We start from the raw sequence: 19618 nt of genomic DNA, 5'->3' as shown, positions 1-19618 counted from the left end.
CTGAGAAGTGTCTGTTCAGGTCCTTGGCCCATTTGTTGATTGGGTTGTTTGTTCTCTTATTGTCTAATTTTTTGAGTTCTTTGTGTACTCTGGATATTAGGGCTCTATCTGAAGTGTGAGGAGTAAAGATTTGTTCCCAGGGTGTAGGCTCCCTATTTACCTCTCTTATTGTTTCTTTTGATGAGAAAAAACTTTTTAGTTTGAGTAAGTCCCATTTGTTGATTCTAGTTATTAACTTTTGTGCTATGGGTGTCCTATTGAGGAATTTGGAGCCCGACCCCACCGACTGTAGATCGTAGCCAACTTTTTCTTCTATCAGACGGCGCGTCTCTGATTTGATATCAAGCTCCTTGATCCATTTTGAATTCACTTTTGTGCATGGCGAGAGAAAGGGATTCAGTTTCATTTTGTTGCATATGGATTTCCAGTTTTCCCAGCACCATTTGTTGAAGATGCTATCCTTCCTCCATTGCATGCTTTTAGCCCCTTTATCAAATATAAGATAGTTGTAGTTTTGTGGATTGGTTTCTGTGTCCTCTATTCTGTACCATTGGTCTACCCGCCTGTTTTGGTACCAGTACCATGCTGTTTTTGTTACTATTGCTCTGTAGTATAGTTTGAAGTCTGGTATGGCTATACCGCCTGATTCACAGTTCCTGCTTAGCATTGTTTTTGCTATTCTGGGTCTTTTGTTTTTCCATATGAATTTCATGATTGCTTTCTCTATTTCTACAAGAAATGCCATTGGGATTTTGATTGGCATTGCATTAAACCTATAGAGAACTTTTGGTAATATCGTCATTTTGATGATGTTAGTTCTGCCTATCCATGAACAGGGTATATTTTTCCATCTTCTAAGATCTTCTTCTATTTCTCTCTTTAGGGTTCTGTAGTTTTCATTGTATAAGTCTTTCACCTCTTTTGTTAGGTTGATTCCCAAGTATTTTATTTTTTTTGAAGATATTTTGAATGGAGTGGTTGTCCTCATTTCCATTTCAAAGGATTTGTCGCTGATATACAGGAATGCCTTTGATTTATGCGTGTTGATTTTATATCCTGCCACTTTGCTGAATTCATTTATTAGCTCTAATAGTTTCTTTGTAGAGCTTTTGGGTCTGCTAGGTATAGAATCATATCATCTGCAAATAGTGATAATTTAAGTTCTTCTTTTCCTATTTTTATGCCTTTAATTTCTTTCGTCTGTCTAATTGCTCTGGCCAGTGTTTCGAGAACTAGTAAGAGTTTTAATAAAGACTTCCACGTAATTCCTCAATAACCTGCTGATAGTGTTACCTTTAAAAGAAAGCATTCAAAATTAGCACATTTTCATCTTATTTTCAAAGAAAGGTTAGACTTGCTTTTTTACATTCAAATGCTTGAGTTAAATATATGATACATTTATCATACATTTAAACTATATATTTATCATATATTTAAATTTGAACTCTTTAGGTTTAAATCATATTATTGTAGATTCTAATATGCTATTTTATCTTACTAAAATGAAAGTTTTTCAAGTCCTAAAAAAGGATGCAGTTTCTGTGGGAGAAACCATTCAGAAGAATAATGCTTTTGTTCTGCCCCTGTGTAATGAGATTAGGTGTACACAGATGACATTTTTCTGCTTTTCTAATATGGAGAGACTGGGACAGTTCCTTAGCATGCATTCCTGTGATATAAATACATCCCATTTGGTGCTATTAAGAAGTTAGCCTTGCACTAAGGGAAAGTGAATAGAGGGACAACCTTCTCCCATGACTACCAAGATGAAGTTGATCTTTGTAGTTTCTTTCTTCACATCAAACTGTAAAGAAAAGTTGTGTTTGGGAACAAAAGCCAATTTCTGTCAACATTGGTATGAGATCTCATAGCAGTGCACTTGATTCAAAATGAGACAAGATGTATCTATTTCATATTCACATTAGATTGGTGGAATCACAGTTCTTTCTCCACTGGGATGTTTTTCATTGCTCTTAATTTTCCTGATACTGTCTTTTCCTAAAGGTCTTCATGTTAAACTTTACTTCATGAAAAAAAAATGAGCCTCTAAATCTGAAAAGATGCAGCTTGTCATAGGATTTCCCCCCCTAAAGTCTTTCTGTTTCTTTTCTGTATTTATGATATAGTAGAACAAAGGCAGAAATTGCAATAAAATTATTTTACCTGTGACATTCTGGTAGCATAGGTATAGAGAGCTACAGAAACAATAGTGACAACTTTCACTCACCATCTAAAAAGTATTGTATAAAACACTTTTGAGTGTGATAAACATTGCCCTTCCATCCCAAAGCGAAAAATCTACAGTAACATGTTTGGAATCAGTAAATTAGAGGTTTGAAGACCATATACTTGACATTACTGGAAGCTTTTAACAACTGCTGATTTAAGCAATGGAAAGAGTTTTGGATTATCATTTGTTTGCTTCCTTATTAGTTCCCACAAAGAATGTGAGGGTAAAGAACACTGAAATACAAGGTTTCTCAAGTCCTTGTGTGTGTGAGATTGAACTCAAGCATACTTGGAGTTGTGGCAGATAGGAGGAAGTTAGTGAAAGAGGCAACTAAACAGCCTGCATTTTCAGAAGCATGATTTATATTGGTGACAACATTGACACATGAATTCTGTTAGGACATCAATAAAGTTGACACATTTTTAATTCTGATGAAAATAACCAGAGGCATTCCGCAGCTGCACTGAAGAATTTTATTGGCGTCCCAAACACTTCGGACTCTCCCTTTCCACATGTAAGCCTTCACACATTTTGCCCTGGAATAACACCTTTAACTGAACAAATGTCTTCACTGTCATTAAAATCTAGCCCAAATGTTACGTCCCCTGTTAAGACTTCCCTGAATAGGTAAGGTTGAAGTTGGTGCTCCCATCCAATGTGTATTCCATGAAAGTAAGTCAGGGCTGGGGATATAGCTCAGTTGGTAGAATGCTTGCCTAGCATGCACAAGGCCCTGAGTTCAATCCCCAGCATCACACACACACAAAATGAAATAAGTCAATAAGTATTTTAGATATTCTCATTTATTAACACATTTCTATAAAAATTTATTTGTATTGTGACTTTAGGAGGACAGATATCATCTGGCACATTATTAGTATTCAATAAATATTGTTTGAACAAATAAATAAATGAAGTTATGGTTTTTCAAACAGGGAAAAGCAATATAATCTGTTTTCAATATTTTTCCAAAGAAGAACTTTGCTATGTTTTACTAGAGATTACTTCTCTATAGGAAAAGTAAATTTTTATGTCACTAACTTACCAAATTATATATGACTTAAAATTTATGTGTAGCTATGAAACATGAGTAATTGTTAAATTTAGTAGCTATGAAATATTTGTTCATCCATTTATAAAATTATCTGTTCAGTAAATAAACAGATTAAAAACTGTGTCATGTTAGCAAAATTTAGTGTACTAATTTATTTGAGTAATTACAACCAAACCTTGAGATGAGTATTGTCCCATAAATAAAATTTTATTAAATATTGTCTTTTACAAGGAAAATACCACAGTAATATCTATGGCACAACAAAGTTTAGCATTTGCTGTGCTAGAGGAGGTCTGCAGGATGGTCTTAATTATAATATTCATATATACCTGAATTGGCCTACAAATACTTGATTTGACTGGTTGTATAACATTTCAAAAGCTGTTTCTCATATGGTTGGAAATGGTATATTCTTCAATACATCCCTAGTGAACATATTACTATTTAGAGAAGAAATTAATTGATATATATATAACAAGTTTTGACATCAGTATATGATGTCAACTGATCTAGCAATTTTTTCCAAAAGAATTCTTTTATTAATTAAATGGCATATCTCACTTGATAGCAAAAATCAACACCTAAGTCCATTTAAAAAGCAATATATACAGTGCATGGAAAAAACACTCCAAGTCAACTAACACATTCTTTTTTGAAATGAAGTTGTGAAATGTGAATCAATATATACATATAGATAAGTCATAGGTATATATTATTACCAAATAAAGATGGTTTTAGATGTAATGAAAATAGTGTAATTTAGCATTTCATTTAAGAGCATGTGAGATCATATTTCCTTAAAAGTTTAACTTCACAAGTGAAATTTGAAAAGACAGATGCATGGCATCAAGTGAAATGTCTGCTGATTTCTAAATTCAATAAAATAATGGACAGTGGAAAGGATCTAATATTGGAAATGAGAAAGTCATAAAATATATTGTATTATAGCAAAGACCTAGAAGAAAAATTCAAATATTGTAGGAAAATTTAGACATCCAGACTCTATCTAAATTCCTTTAAGCCATTTCATGGAATAAAATATAAGTATTTTGCCCAGGGAGAGAGCTAATGAAGCCAAGGTCATCAGTTCAATTCCCATGTGTGCACCATTAGCTTTACTTCATTCCATTGTCACAGACCTGCCACCCTCTTAACCCTGACTCACCATCTTTCATATTCATACTGGTGGTTGCAAAGGAAATTTGGCTGGACTGTTTGGATGCTTAAGCAAAATGTATGTCCCTCTGCTAAAAAGATAACTCAAAGGACAAGCCCCAGTGGTATGACATCATCTAAGTATGGACAGACAAGATTTTTACTTTGTTATCATCATCATCATCATCATCATCATCATCATCATGCTGGCAGTATAGCATTCTGGTCAGAAAAATTGGTGGCTTTACTCTATCATTGATTTAATATATGACTTGGAATGTCCTCCTTGAATCACATTACCATGTCCAGTTTTCTCCTTCTGCAAAGTAATATTCATTATTCACTGCAGTGACCCAAGCTCAAACTATAGCCAAACACAGCTCATGGTAGCAAAACTCTCAGCAGGAGAATGTTGTATACTTTGGTCACAGTTAGGATTTCATTTAGGGGTTTATCTGTCTGCCAATGAGATTATGGGAAAGAAATGGAGATATAGGAAGAAAATGGTGATGAGGAGGCTGATATTTGAAAATGGATATGTTTCCCAAAAGAAGAGTATGAAACTCTCCATATCGAATTGAGATAGAAAGCTGGCAGGTCGCCAGATTCATAATTGTATCTTGAATTGAGCTGTAATTCTCTTCACTTTGGAAAACAATAAGAATGTGAAAACAATAAATTACATTTTTAAAAAGAGTGGTATTTGCTTAGCATTCCTAATAAAATATTTCCCCAACACCTGGGTAAATTTGGAGAGTTACAAAAATAATGATGTTTTACGTAAGGAGGAAAAAAGTGTGTTTTCTAGGTGGAAAAGGAAACCTGAACATTTTATGGAAGGCAAAAAGGAAACCCTGTATTTTATAAGGAAATTATGGATTTTGTTTTCTATAAAATGCAAATTTCTATACTTTTTTTTTCTTTTTTAACAAAACAATCTTTAGGTTTACAACCTATGGGTATAAGCTCTGTGTACACAACAGTGTCGGTTTTACTCCAAGCCAAGAAGTGACTGTGACGACATTAGGTGGTCTTCCAGAGAGAGGAGCCAACCTCACCATAAGAGCTCTCAACCACACAGCCATTGATGTGAGATGGGCTAAACCAAGTAAGCAAGCTCCTCATTCTCTGTTTCCGCTTCGTGTGTGTTAATACCCAAAGGAATTAAAAATGGACACGTTAAAAAACAAAAACTAAGAAGTCGAGGTCCATGTGCTATTCTACTTCTTCATTCTTCTTGGACCAGCTCGCCCTTCCTATATTCCCTTTGGATGGGGAATGTAGTTTCTGTCACTATAGAAATGTGATGGATAGTTGATAGTGTGATAGAAATGTCTTAGTAATAACTTGATACAAGTAGGGCTAGGTACTTTTATACAGAGAGCTCAGTCCCCACATCTTGAAATATGTTACTCATTAGCAAGAACCACTTAATTGGATTGCAATAATGTGCCATATTTTTCTGAGTGAATCATCGTCAATGTTGATTATGGACAGAATCTCTGCTTAATTCAAAAATCAAAGCCTAGACATCATCACTGGACTCACTTTAATAATGTAAGGTCTGACCTTCACCTTAATGAAAACACTTCTTTACAGGTGTTTGGAAGAGCTCAAAGAGAGATCTAATCTGTTCCTGTAACTTTGGAATAACTGAAGTTTCTAAGCTCCTTGGTCAGAGAAGTAGTATTTAATGTCTGATCTATAAATTTCTGGTGATCCATTATGATAATCAGGAAAAATAGAAAAAAAAAAACAATTCTGAATCTACTATGGAAATATATGTTGCACTCATTCTTATAGGTATAACATGAGATTTGGCAAATCATGGGATCAAACCTTGTTGGAATATTTCTGAATGTTGAGAAATATTTTATTTGTAAATCTCAATTAAAATATTTGTTTTATGAAAGAAAACTATGCCCACTAGGGTGACATCTATTATCATATAAAAAGATGTAAAGTTACCACTGGTTGGACCATGTAATTATATTAACCATGTAATTTTGATCTATCCTTGAGTTTTGTTACAACCTAAAAAAAGTAATGCTTCATTTAGAAATCTGAGTTCACTGGCTTCAGTGATATCACTTGTGATATTAATTGTGAACTAAAACCAGTATTTGATATCATTAATTGCAAAGTGAAATCAGCAATTGTATTTAGTCAGCTATCTGTCACTCTGATAAAATACCTGAAATAAATCAATCTATAAGGAAGGATTTATTTGGGGTCATGGTTTCAGGGGTTTCAGTGCATAGTCAGTTGGCTCTGTTGCTTTGGGGCCCGTGGGGAGGAGCACATGGCAGAGGAAGCTGTGCTGTTCATGGCAGTCAGAAGGCAAAGAGGGCTGGGGATGTGGCTGAAGCGGTAGCGCGCTCGCTCGGCATGCATGCAGCCCGGGTTCGATCCTCAGCACTACATACAAAGATGTTGTGTCCACCGAAAACTAAAAAAAATAAATAAATATTAAAATTCTCTCTCTCTCTCACTCTCTCTCTCTCTTTAAAAAAAAAAAAAAAAAGGCAAAGTAAGAGACAGACCCTGATACCCCTTCAAGAATATGGCCCCAGTGACTTAACTTCCTTTCACTAGGCCCCATCCCCTGTAGGTTCCAATACTTCCCACCAGTGCCACTGGCTGGCAAGCAAACCTTGAATGCATGGGCTATGGGGAGACATTCCAGATCTAAGCTATAATAGTACTGGTTACCCTCATCTAAGTTGCCCCCAAATAATCCACTTTTGCAAAAACAAAACAAAACAGAACACGCTAACTCTAGGGTTTTTATAAGGTTAAAAGTTTCAGATGATCTGATGGGATTTCTTAAACTATTTCAATAGAAGAATATAAGTTAATTGATCTTACAATTACTCTCTGAAATGTCCCTGGGAAAAATATAAAGTTTTTACTGGAGATGCATTTTTGTGTTTATTTTCACTTGTCTCCCTCTTCCTTTTTGCTCTGCCTGACCAACTGATTCATCTGAAAAGCCTCCTCATAAAGGTAGGCTCTCCCCCTTCACCTGACATTTGAATACTTCAGTGAAGATCCGGCTGCTGAATTTTCACCAATATAGGTCCTTTAGGTTATAATTGCATGCCTGAAGTAAGTGTGCTTATAAAAACTGACAAACCTAATAGATCTGAAGCAGCTCGCTGAAGTTTCATTACCTTAGTAATCTGAACCTCTGACCTTCGGGATGTAGGTAATGCAATCTGCTGTTATTTCCATTCATACCTTAGAAATTTTTCAGATAACTATTTGTGAGCACAAAGGTTAACTCTCAGAAGAGGGTCAGCTCTGTGAAAGCATGTTGCATTATCTTTGTCTTCCTTTGTGCAACCTGCTATCTTAAGTAAATTAACTAGTCACTCCTCTATGAAAGGGTCATCGAGTTTTTGCAACTTTAATTTTAAATTGTTTCTTGATTGGTAGAAAGATATTGGCACGTAGCCTACAATGCTGACCAGTGCAAAACTACAATTGAACATACCTTGCAGTGGAAAACCATAGGAATAAATTCATGAATATTTACTTAATAAAAATTGCCTTTCAAGAATTATAAAATGTGTATTTAAAAAACATTTTTTCTTTACTATGACTCTCCATATGTACACCTCATTTTGGTAACAAAATGTTTCTGATAAAATTTTATCAATGACAGAGTGATAGGGATAGGTTCTAGAAAGTTTTAGAAGAACCAGTTTTAAATATCAGCATCACATATGTGATGTCATCTGAGGTTAAAAACATCCTTTTATTTAATTTTCTTTTTATGGGCAGCACAACACTGGCCATATTTCTTTCCTTCATGCTCCATGTATATTTTGCCTACAGTATTTGAAAAAGTAGTATTTTACCACCATTCAACAATTAGAATATTTCACATAAAGATAATGATTTGGGGACTTAAGTGAAAAATCCAATGCTTGAATGAAACACTCCCCACATTTCTGAAAGGAAACCAGTTGGAACTGGACAGAGGCTGCCCCTTTAGGCAGGTGATGCCCTCGCCATCTGGCCCAGACCCCATCTTCCTGGTCACAATGGAGATGAGAGGTTTTTATTCCTGCTTTATAGAAAGAAACAAAATGTTTTGGCCTAAATAAAATAACTTAAGACATATTTGTGGTAGAAAAAATGTCACATTTTATAAGAAGAAATACAAAATCTCTTTCACTTAAATTGCTCATTCAAATTCTAGAAAAGCCTGTTGAGATATAAGCTGACACTTGGTAATTTACCCAGAATTATGGTTAGTAAGTAGCAGTTCCCAAACTCAAACTTAAGGCACTGGCATCAAATTCCTTGAAATTTCTCATGCATTTAGTGTTAACAGTTATTAGCATGGTTTTAAGAATGATTTAGTGAGATCCTTCCCATTCTGAGTGCTCACTCTAAAACAAAAGAGAAGTAAGAAAATACCCACAGAAGGGACTGTGGTGGAGAGCAGTTTTTCCTCTGAGATTGATTCATTAACAAGATCAGAAAAGAGTCAAAAAACACTGGAGGTAGTGGAAGATGAAAGTACTTGTTATGTTCAACTTTGCATCACTATGACTGAAAGACCCAAAGGGAACAACTTAGAGAAGGAAAAATTTACCTGTGGCTCATGGTTTCAGAGGTCTCAAATCATAGGTGGCTGACTCCATAGCTTTGGGCCTGAAGTAAGGCAGAACATCATGGCGGAAGGGTGTGGCAGAAGAAAGCAGCTCAGGACTTGATAGCCAGGGAGCAAAGAGAGAGCTCCATTCACCAGGGGCAAAATATAAACCCCAAAGACCTTCCCCTAGTGGCCTACTTGGTACAGTCACACCCTACCTGCCTACAGTTACCACTCAGTTAATCCATATCAGTGGAGTAACTCATATGATTAGGTTACAATTCTCATAATCTGATCATTTCACTTCTGAAAATTCTTGCATTATCTCATGTGTGAGCTTTTGGGAGACATCTTCATCTAAACTATAAGCATATTTGAAGAAAGGAGATGAAAAATTAGCCAAATATTGTCACCAATAGCTCAGCCCAAACTTCAGATAATTATATCTTGTCTCATGTAATCCTTGTCATGTTCTTTTTCCTCTTTCTTTCTGTTCCTCCTTTCTCTTCCTTCTTCCTTTCCTTCTACAAACATTTATTTATTGCTTTCTTTGTCCTGAGCACTGGGAATTCAGAGACTAATGATTTTGATTCCCGATTATAATATCTCAGTGAATGCTCTGGAAATTTTATAATAATGAAGGTGTCACTAGTAATAGAGAATTTAAAACCATGGAAAAGCATCTACCTTAATCAGAAACCACCAATTTTGTAATTGGAAAAATTTCTGACTTTGTTTAAATTTATCTTGTTGTAACATACATGCCAATAATCCCAAGTCTCACCTCTTCTAAAGAGCAATCACCATTGTTGGCTCACCTTGTTCCCCAGGTTCCTTTTCCATGACTTCAGTTGTCAAAACAAATAGACTGCATTTGCCTTTGTACTGTTTCGCCATCTTTTCACTGTGTACCTGTTGTACTCCAGCCTTCTTTCCTTATCCTCTATTGATGTGGTCCTCTTACAGTCATTAATAATCATCTAATGGCCCAATCAATGCTCTTTTCTCAGTGCCATCCCATTATATGCTTCTTTGTGGCAGCCAACACTGTGAATGATTCCTTACTACTGAAATGTTCCCCAGAGGATCATTACCCTTCAATTTCACCATCTACATTTTTGTCCCCATTATCCCCTATATAAATGTTTTCCCAAAGTTCTTTCCTGAGTCTTCCTTTCATACTCCAATTCGCCTTTTGGTGATTCATTCTTTTCTCACAGTTTCAAATTCTTCTAGAAAAAAATGACCAAAAAGCCATAGGGATAACTTTGGAATAAGGGACACTTCAAATTTGGGTCCCAGTTCTAAGATTTTCTATCATTTATAATCTAGAACAATTTAAACTCACTGATTGCCAGTTTCCTTGGCTGAAATATGGGGATAATAATAACTGCCCTAAAATTTTGTAATAAGTAGTTAATGAAATAATATGTGTTTAGCATCTAGTAAAATACTCTAGTATTGGAGTAGGATATTTTCTCTTTCTAAAATATGCATGATACTTTCAGCATTTTTTATCTTACGGAAAGATGAAAAAAATGGGAAGACAAATCTTGATAAGATAATTTTGCAGAGCATTTAGAGAAAAACATTTCTACTGTGAGTTGGAGATGTGTTTAAAAAACATGAGACTTTATAATTACCTAAATTGGCTGACAGAACATAGAAAAATCTAGTCAACATGTTGGAAGGACTAGCTACTGCATGGTATCTATTCTAACTCTTTTCCTTTTACTGGTGCCTTGTCCCCTATCTAGAAACTATGTTTCACTAATCTCCTTTGCAATTACTTGTAGCCATGTGAAATGACAATGGGATGTGTTTGCACCGATGCAATGCAAAAAGAAGTACATGTCTTTTCAGGTCTTAGCTGCAAAACATTGGGTATGTGCTTGCATGTTCTTTCTACACCTTTCCCCTTGACTGGAATATGGACATGGCCATGACCTCAGCTTGACCTATGCAGGGATGGATGGCATTCCAATAGATCCAAAGCTACATGAGAAAAAGAACTGGAGTCTTGAATGACCATATGGGCACAATCTATTTCACTCATGCTGAGACTATGCTTTGACATATACATGAATATTGATTTTATTTAAGTCACTTTATTTTGGGGATTCATGGTTATATAGCAGCTTAACCACCTAATAGTCCTGTTTGTCCATACCAGTTCACTTAAAGAGCAGAAATTAGCTATTCTGCTTTTATAGCCAAATATAAAATGGTGAATAATATATTCTATTATATTTGATATACTAACTCCTTTATACACAACTTTTGCTGGCAGGCCACTGGAAACTAAAACACAATGAGGACTAAGCTAGTTGAGGAGATTCCAAAGAGTAGGTACTTATTATTGACTGATGCATAAACTAGATAGAAGACATTAGCTATCATGTTGTGAAAACCAAAAGGTTGACTTGGATCATTACCAAGAAGAAAATCTTCCCACTTCTTCATATGAGCAATATTACCCTTAGGCAGAGTAAAGGATTTTCTCAAGAAGCAATTTTGATAAGCTTAAATTTTCGGAGAACCATGCATTAGATGACACATAGCTCTGCACCACAGTATGTGGAAAATTGGAATTGGAATCTAATTTGGAGAACCTTTGAGCAAGATCAACACTTCTGTCATAAAAATAAGTTTAATAGGACCTTCTAGCTTTTCACATTTGAATAAAGTTGCCTCCCAATGAGCCTGTTAATGAGAGATGAGTGAAGAATTCAGCCCTACGTAAATAAACAAGAAACATATTGAAAGGAATGGTTTATTGTAATTGAACTAGATCAGGACAAGAAGCTGTTTTCGTAAAGGACCAGATACTAAATATTTCAGACTTTGCAGTCCTCAGGGTCTATGTTGAAACTACCCAATTTTGCCATTGTAGTAATTAACCAGCAATCAATTATTACCAAATAAGCATGGCTGCTTCCAACCAAATTCTATTATGGACACTGAGATTTGGTTTTCAAATGACACAAATTATTATTTTTCCCCCTCATAACCATTTAAAAACATAAAAAACTTTCTTAGCTCACATGCTATACAAAAACAGCTGATGAACCAGATTTTGTCCAACATGCCAAATTTGACTCATAGACCATGGTTTGCTGACCTATAATCTAGATAAAAAAGATCTAGAGAACATAATTGACATTGAGAATAATCTCTCTAAAACTGATCCAAGAGCACTTTAAGAGCATAATCTAATTGCTATTGCAAGAGAACTTTGATCTAGCCCATCTGTTTTGGACAGGTTGTTTGTACCCCTCTACAATTCATATGTTGAATTCCTATCTCTCGGCATAGCTATATGTGTGATGGGACTTCTAAAGAAGTAAGTAAAGCTAATTGAGATCATGCAGGAGTGGCCCTGATTTGATATGTCTAAGTGTTCTTATAAGTGACACCAGAGAACTCACCGTCTCTTTCTTTCTCTTCCTCCGTACATAAAGGAAATGTCATGTGAGGACTCAGCAAGAAGGCAGCTATCTACAAGCCAGGGGAAGAGCCCTCACCAGAAAACCAAATTTACCAGCTATTTCATCATAGACCTCCAGTCTCCAGACTGTGAGAAATAAGTTTTTGTTGTCCAGGTCACTCCGTTTGTAATATTTTATTATGGCAGTCCGATCAGACAAATACACTATCTAACAACTGTTTAAATTTTGGGGGAAATCCATTACAAAGGAGAAGTACTTATTCTATATTTGAGAATTTGCTCCAGCTAAGACCACATTCCTAATCACCACCAAGAATGGCATTTTATAGTAAGATCATGTCCATTAGTTTTAACTTTCTTACCTGATATTCTACTGACCAATACTTATCAAATCACTGTATGTGGTCCACGAAATATGGACTATACATAGAGCAATAGAATGTCCAAGAAAATGTTTTCTATTATACATGTATTTAAATATTAATCTAATAAGGCATTCCCTTTCCTTCCTATTACTTCAAATGCAAGCTACTATTCATGCTTCAATTTCCAATTATATACCTCTTCAATTTCTAATTATATAACTTTAGTTACCCTTTAATTTAGAAGTTCACCTAGTTGTCACAAAAACAATTCAAATTCAAGAAGGCTCAAGTGAAATAAGTTCCAAAACCTCCATCCCATGATTACTCCCATATTTTCTATCTTATTTAATGTCATTTACCCAGAAACCCAGAACAAAAATCTGAGCATACCTGCATCTCTTCCTTGTGCTGGTCTAAATTCTCATAGGTCATTTAAGGACATAAGTTCTTTTCATGTAGTGGGTCCACCAACCCCTAAAGACTTGGAGCCTCCCCTAAATAGGAAAACTAGAAATATTAGAGATAGGCAATTGTTCTTTAATACCTTAGTCCAAAAATAGCATGAAATGATCACATGACTTTATCCTGATGCAAGGGGCTCAGAATGTATTATAGCTATTTGACAAAATGAGAAAACCATTAGGATTGATGAATTCTAGGAATCTTTGCCAATAGTTTTATCCTCTGTAGTATATAATATGAATTTTGTTTATGCTATTAGTTGTGTGTACTTCTCTATTTTTTCCAAGTCTTTCAGCTTTATGTAAAGACTTTAATGTACTGTTCCTTTTATTGCCTATCTCACCTGTCATTTTCAACATTTGTTGTAAAAATTATCATTATTTTTGTTGCTATATAATATACAACTATTTGCTCAAAATGGATTTAGTACTTACTATTAATTCTTTAACTTCCCCAATCTTAAGTTCAGGATCTTGATACATCTTTTTGCTCTTTGAAGAATGTTATTTGAAAGTTTCATCATGAAAGTTAAAAAGATTAGTTGTGTATTCTGTTAACTTTTGCCTATACAAGGAAGTATTACTGTCATATTTGCACGTTCTCTTAATGTTTGCATCTATTAAGAAAACTTTCAGGTTGTTTTGCATATAACCATTTAGATGTGCCTGAAATTTGGGGATTAAAATATTTTTCTTCAAAACTTGTTGAAATTTTTCCACTGTCTTTCAACATTTGATGTTCCAAAAGAGAAGTTGAGGTTATCTAGTTTTTGTGTTCTTGGTAGATTGCCGCAGTCTTATTCACGTGATTTTAATGGTTTAATTTAAATTGGGTAAACAGCTGTTGAGGATTGTTTTAATATGTGTACAAATAAGCAGGTTAACAGATCTGTTTGTTTACTTTCACCTTTCCTTTTCATTATATTTAATAATTCTGTTCAGTATAATGTAAATTGTTCAAAAAATTGTTTTCTTAGTACCTGTTAAAATGTTACATAATTTTTTTTTTAGCATCAGTGTCAGAATTCCTATCTTCATCCCAGTGCTGGTGAAGACAAAGATAACCAAACTACAGTTTCTTCGATAGTTATCACAACAAACTGTATAAACTGATGCATCAATGAATAATAACTCAACAAGTAATGCTCATTCAAAGAGTCGATTTATTTTGGGAGGAAATGGACATATTGATAGATTCCTCCACTTTGAACTGCTTGCAGATCTTGCCTGGACTATGTATCACTTGTATGCATTGTAATCTATCTGTTGATGCAGCGAATTATGGTAGTGCTGGCGTATCTTTGCTGATGTGTCACCAGTGATGCAATTTTTCCTAAGGAGCCGTCAATTGGCTTGGTGTCATGGCATTTCTGTATCCTCCTCCTTTATACTAGTGATGGTCTAATTTTGGGGGCCAACAGAGGTGAGGCAAAGAACCTCACCCCCCCACTGGTGCATAGGCCTATCCACAAGTATGGCTATATGCTGGACTGGTAGTCAGTGTGACAGGTATGATCCAATTGCAGTGGTATCAACCTAAGACAGGAGGCTGATGCCTAGAGTTCAGTTCATCCGATGACGGGTGGGTAAGAACCATATGTTGAATTGGACAAACCTAACAGGCACAGTCCCTAGCCACATTGCTTGTTGCTTAATTAAACAGAAGGGGGGAGATGCTAAGAGCCACAGCCAAGTAATATGATGCATGGCATTTTTGGTTGAAAGGTGACTCCAGCAAGCCATTGAGATGATATGATTATGTTAAGATCTGCATTCATATGGATATTGGACTCCTGCTGTCCACCTCAGCCTGCTACGGGACTCCTGGAGAATTCCCATTGGTTGGGGAAGTGCGGTAGGAGGGAATTCCGGAGGAGGGACTTCCTGTTGGGGTCCGGGAGAATGCCATGTGGGTTGGTCAGCAATCTGGCCGGGAGCATACGGGGCATTGGCGGCAGTTTCAAAAATAAAGTTTGTTGCTGCTTGAGTGGCTCGTGATTGTGCCCAGCCAGACTGCGGCAATAGATATCCTTAATTTTCAGTTTTCCTTTGAAATGATACAGAATTCCATGGTGTGTATACATGTGGATACATTGCCATCATTTTAGGCAAAACTATATCACTCTATTCAGTTTTCAGGCATATGTCTTCATTGTGGGTAAGGTTTAATGGAATGTTTTATATCCATGAATATTTATTACATTTATGTTTCAAGTTAGATTTTTCCATTCTCTGTTCTCAATGTCTATAATTTTGACTTTGATTGACTTCATAATCATTTCCTATTCATTTTTTATATTATGCATTTTCAACTCTGCTAGTTCTTACTTTTGATGTAGATTTTAATTCTACCATTGCTTTTTATGGTTTCTTGATTTCCATTCTTATGAAGTAGATCCTTTCAGGTCTCCATTTTCATGTCTCTATCTTTATGATTCTCTGTTTTTATGAAACACCTATTTCACAGAGGCATCCTTTTCATAAAAGCATGTGGCTTTTGTTATTTTCAGGGAATGCCATACAAGTGGTTTACAAAACCTCCATTCCCTTCTCATAGAAAAAAGGGGATATACTAGCAGATCATTGGGGATTATTTTGAAAACTTATATCCAATAAATTGGAAAACCTAGAAATGGGTACATTTCTAGAAAATATGGTCTCCTAAAACTGAATCAAGAGGACATAGAAAACCTAAACAGATTAATATCTTGTAATGAGATATAAACAGTAATAAAAAGCCTTCCAATAACAACAACAACAAAAAGGCACAGGACCACATGGATTCTCAGCTGAATTCTACAAAACCCATAAAGAAGAATTATTGCCAATACTCCTCAAATTATTTAATGAAATAGAAAGAGATGGAACATTCCCAAATTCATTCTTGAAGCCAGTATCACACTCATTCAAAACCAGATAAGAACACATCAAGGAAAGAAAATTAGAGACCGACATTCCTGATGAACTTAGAAGCAAAAATATTTAATATTAAAAAAAATCATGTTCAACAATAAATTAAGAAGATGGTACACCATAAACAAGTTGGTTTTATTCCAGAAATGCAAGGATGGTTTAATATATACAAATCAATAAATATAATTCATCATATTAACAGAATTAAGGACAAATCACCTAGTAATCACAATAGATGCAGATAAGGCCTTCCACAAAATTCAGCACCCATTCATGACTAAAACACTGAAGAATCAGGAATAGAAGAAACCTTCCTCAATATCATAAAGGCTATTTATGAGAAATCCATAGTAAATGGGGGGAAATTGAAAGCATTTCCTTTAAAATCTGGGAAAAGAAAAGGATGTCCACTCTCTCTACTCCTATTTAATTTAGTGCTAGAAATTCTAGTCCAAGCAATTGGGCAAGAGAAGGAAATAAAAGGAATAAAAGTAGGAAAGACAGAATTTGAATTATTCCTCTTTGCAGATAGTATATTTCTACACAGAGATGATCCACAAAACTCCACCAAAAAACTGCTAAAGCTAACAAACAAGTTTGGCAAAATAGCAGGTTAGAAAATCAACATACAAAAATAGATAACTTCCTACATACCAATCATGAATTTTCTGAGAATAAAATCAAGAAAACAATTCCATTCATGAAGCCTCAAAACTAAAATAAAATACCTAGGAATAAATCTAACCAAGGATACAAAAAAACCTATATGATGAAAACTATAGAACATTGAAAAAGAAATTAAAGCAAATCTCAGAAGATGGAAAGACTTCCCATGCTCATGAATAGGCAGAATTAATACTAGTAAAATGGCTGTACTATCAAAAAAAAAAAAGCAATATACAAATTCAATGCAATCCTTATGAAAACACTAATGACATTCTTCCCAGAACTGAAAAAAAAATAGTCCTATAATTTATATGGAAGAATAAAACACCCAGAATAACCAAGCCCAAAAAGCAATTCTGGAGGCATCACAATATATAACTTCAAATTATACTACAGAGCTACAATAACAAAAACTGCATGATACTGGCATTTAAAAAGACACATGGACCAATGGTACTGAATAGAAGATGAGACAAACCCATATGAATACAGTTATCTGAATCTTGACAGAGGTACCAAAAATATACATTGGAGAAAAGACGGCCTTTTTAACAAATGGTGCTGGGAAAACTGGTTATCAATGTTTAGAAGAATGAAACTATACCCTATCTCTCCCACTGCACAAATCAACTTAAAATGGATCAAACATCAAGGTATTAGACAAGAAACTATGCAACTCCTAGAAGAAAACAGGATCAACACTCTAGCCTTTAGGCACAGGCAACAACTTTCTCAATAGCACCCCTATAGCCCAGGAAATAATGCCAAGAATTAAGAAATGGAATGGCATCAAATTTAAAACTTCTGCACATTAAAGGAAACAATGTAAATTGTAAAACCTCAGAATGGGAGAAAAATATTTGCCTCTCTGACATTAATCTCTGACAGATGATTAATATCTAGAATACATAAAGAGCTCAAAAAACTTTACAGCAAAAAATAAAATTAGTAAATGGACAAATGAACTAAATAGACACTTATCAAAAGGAGAAATACAAATGGTCAACAATTACATGAAAAAATGTTCAACATCATTAACATTTAGGAAAATACTAATCAAAACTACACTGAGATTTCATCTCACACCAGTCATCAAAATCACAAATAGTAATAAATGCTGGAGAGGACATGAAGAAAAAAGAACACATTTACACTCTTGGTGGAATCATAAATTAGTACAACCTCTATGGAAATCAGTATGGAGGCTCCTCAAAAGACTATGCATGGAACCACCAAATGACCCAGTTATACCACTTCTTAGTATTGACCATGAAGAATTAAAGGCATCTTTCTACAGTGATGCATGCATACCCATGTTTATAGCAGCACAATTCACAATAGCTAAATTATGGAACCAGCCTCCATACCCATCAACAGATGAATGAATAGGGAAATCGTGCAATATATTCACAATGGAATTTATTCAGCATAAATAAAAATCGGGGCTGAGGTTTTGGCTTAGTGATAGAGTGCTCGCCTAGTGCATGTGAGGCACTGGATTTGATCCTCAGCACCAACTAAAAGCGAAATAAAGATATTGTGTCCACCTACAACTGAAAAATAAATATTTTTTAAAAAATGAAATAATTGCATTTGCAGAAAAATGGAACATGTTAAGCAAAATAAATCAAACTCAGAAGATTAAAGGTTGTATATTTTCTCCCAGATGAGGAAGCTAAAAAGGAAAACAAAGATGGGGGTGGATCTCTTAAAAAATCAAAGAGAGATCATTAGAGGAAAAAGACCAAGAGATGGGGTATGGGGAGGAAGGGAGGAAATGCTGGAGAGTGATATGGGCCAAAATATATGGTTATAGTGTATGCATGCATAAATATGTAACAACAAATCCCATCAATTGTGGAACTATATTGCATCAATTAAAAATGTGAGAAAAGAAAAAGGGGATATATGTGGAAAGAAATTCTGTCTTTGAAGGTTATAGACAGTATTTGCCTTATGCAATGAATGTTTTAAAAAAGGAGAAATGCATTCAGATCCAGTTTTCTCAATAGGAAAGGTAAAATTTACTTGCCTCCTCATCCTAGCTATTTCAGTTTTAATAGCCTTCCTCTCTGAGACATAAATTCAAGGTCAGTAGACTTCAATTTTGTGCTAGTCTATTGAACTAAGGATATCCTCTGCTTCTCAAACAGTTCAATGGGAAGAGCTTTCTGAAATTTAAAGACCTTATTTGAACACTAAGTATACTTCTATGTGCACACTCCCAGAATTTCTCATGTGATGATCAGGAATATAAAGATCTACATATTTAAGTTTTTCTGTGATTTGGACTCTGAACAGTAAAGTCTACATGAATGAAGAAAGAGGACTGTTGAAGCAGATATTGGCATAAAACAGGACAGAGCAGAAATATGGCACTTGTCCAGAGATGCAGCCTTTTTCTGGTCACAAGAGCCTCTGTTGTAAGCAGTAAGACAAAGACAGTAGAATAGAACCACCATCTTTTCCTGTCTTCTTTAGGACAACAGAATCTGTTCTACTTTAAAGGGGCTGACATATCGTATGTAGCTAAGAATGGGCATTTAATGGGATTTCATCCAGGCTTTAATGTGTGCTCATTGCCTCATCTTGACCTTGAACTTGTGGTGATATTACCAATGTATTTAGTAATGTCTACCTAACTATAGTAATTGAACTTGATAGAAGAAGTATCAGGCATATTTAATAATCCAAATAAAATCCATTTATGTTTATTAGTA

The 19618-nt window shown here is 35.0% G+C and overlaps 1 protein-coding gene across 1 annotated transcript in view; it reads left to right on the top strand.

Moving 5' to 3' along the window:
- Ush2a (usherin) overlaps positions 1-19618 on the top strand; it is a 763436-nt gene that overhangs the window by 539534 nt on the left and 204284 nt on the right. The window contains exon 43 of the mRNA XM_046438452.2: positions 5384-5547. Coding sequence (XP_046294408.1) covers positions 5384-5547 — 164 coding nt within the window. The remainder of the gene's footprint in view (positions 1-5383; positions 5548-19618) is intronic.

This window comes from Marmota monax, unplaced genomic scaffold (assembly GCF_021218885.2).
Source record: "Marmota monax isolate L192 unplaced genomic scaffold, Marmota_monax_Labrador192_F-V1.1 WCK01_AAM20220418_F8-fsc00118, whole genome shotgun sequence".
NCBI classification, from domain to species: Eukaryota; Metazoa; Chordata; class Mammalia; order Rodentia; family Sciuridae; genus Marmota; species Marmota monax.
This window is presented reverse-complemented; position numbering and strand designations above follow the sequence as displayed.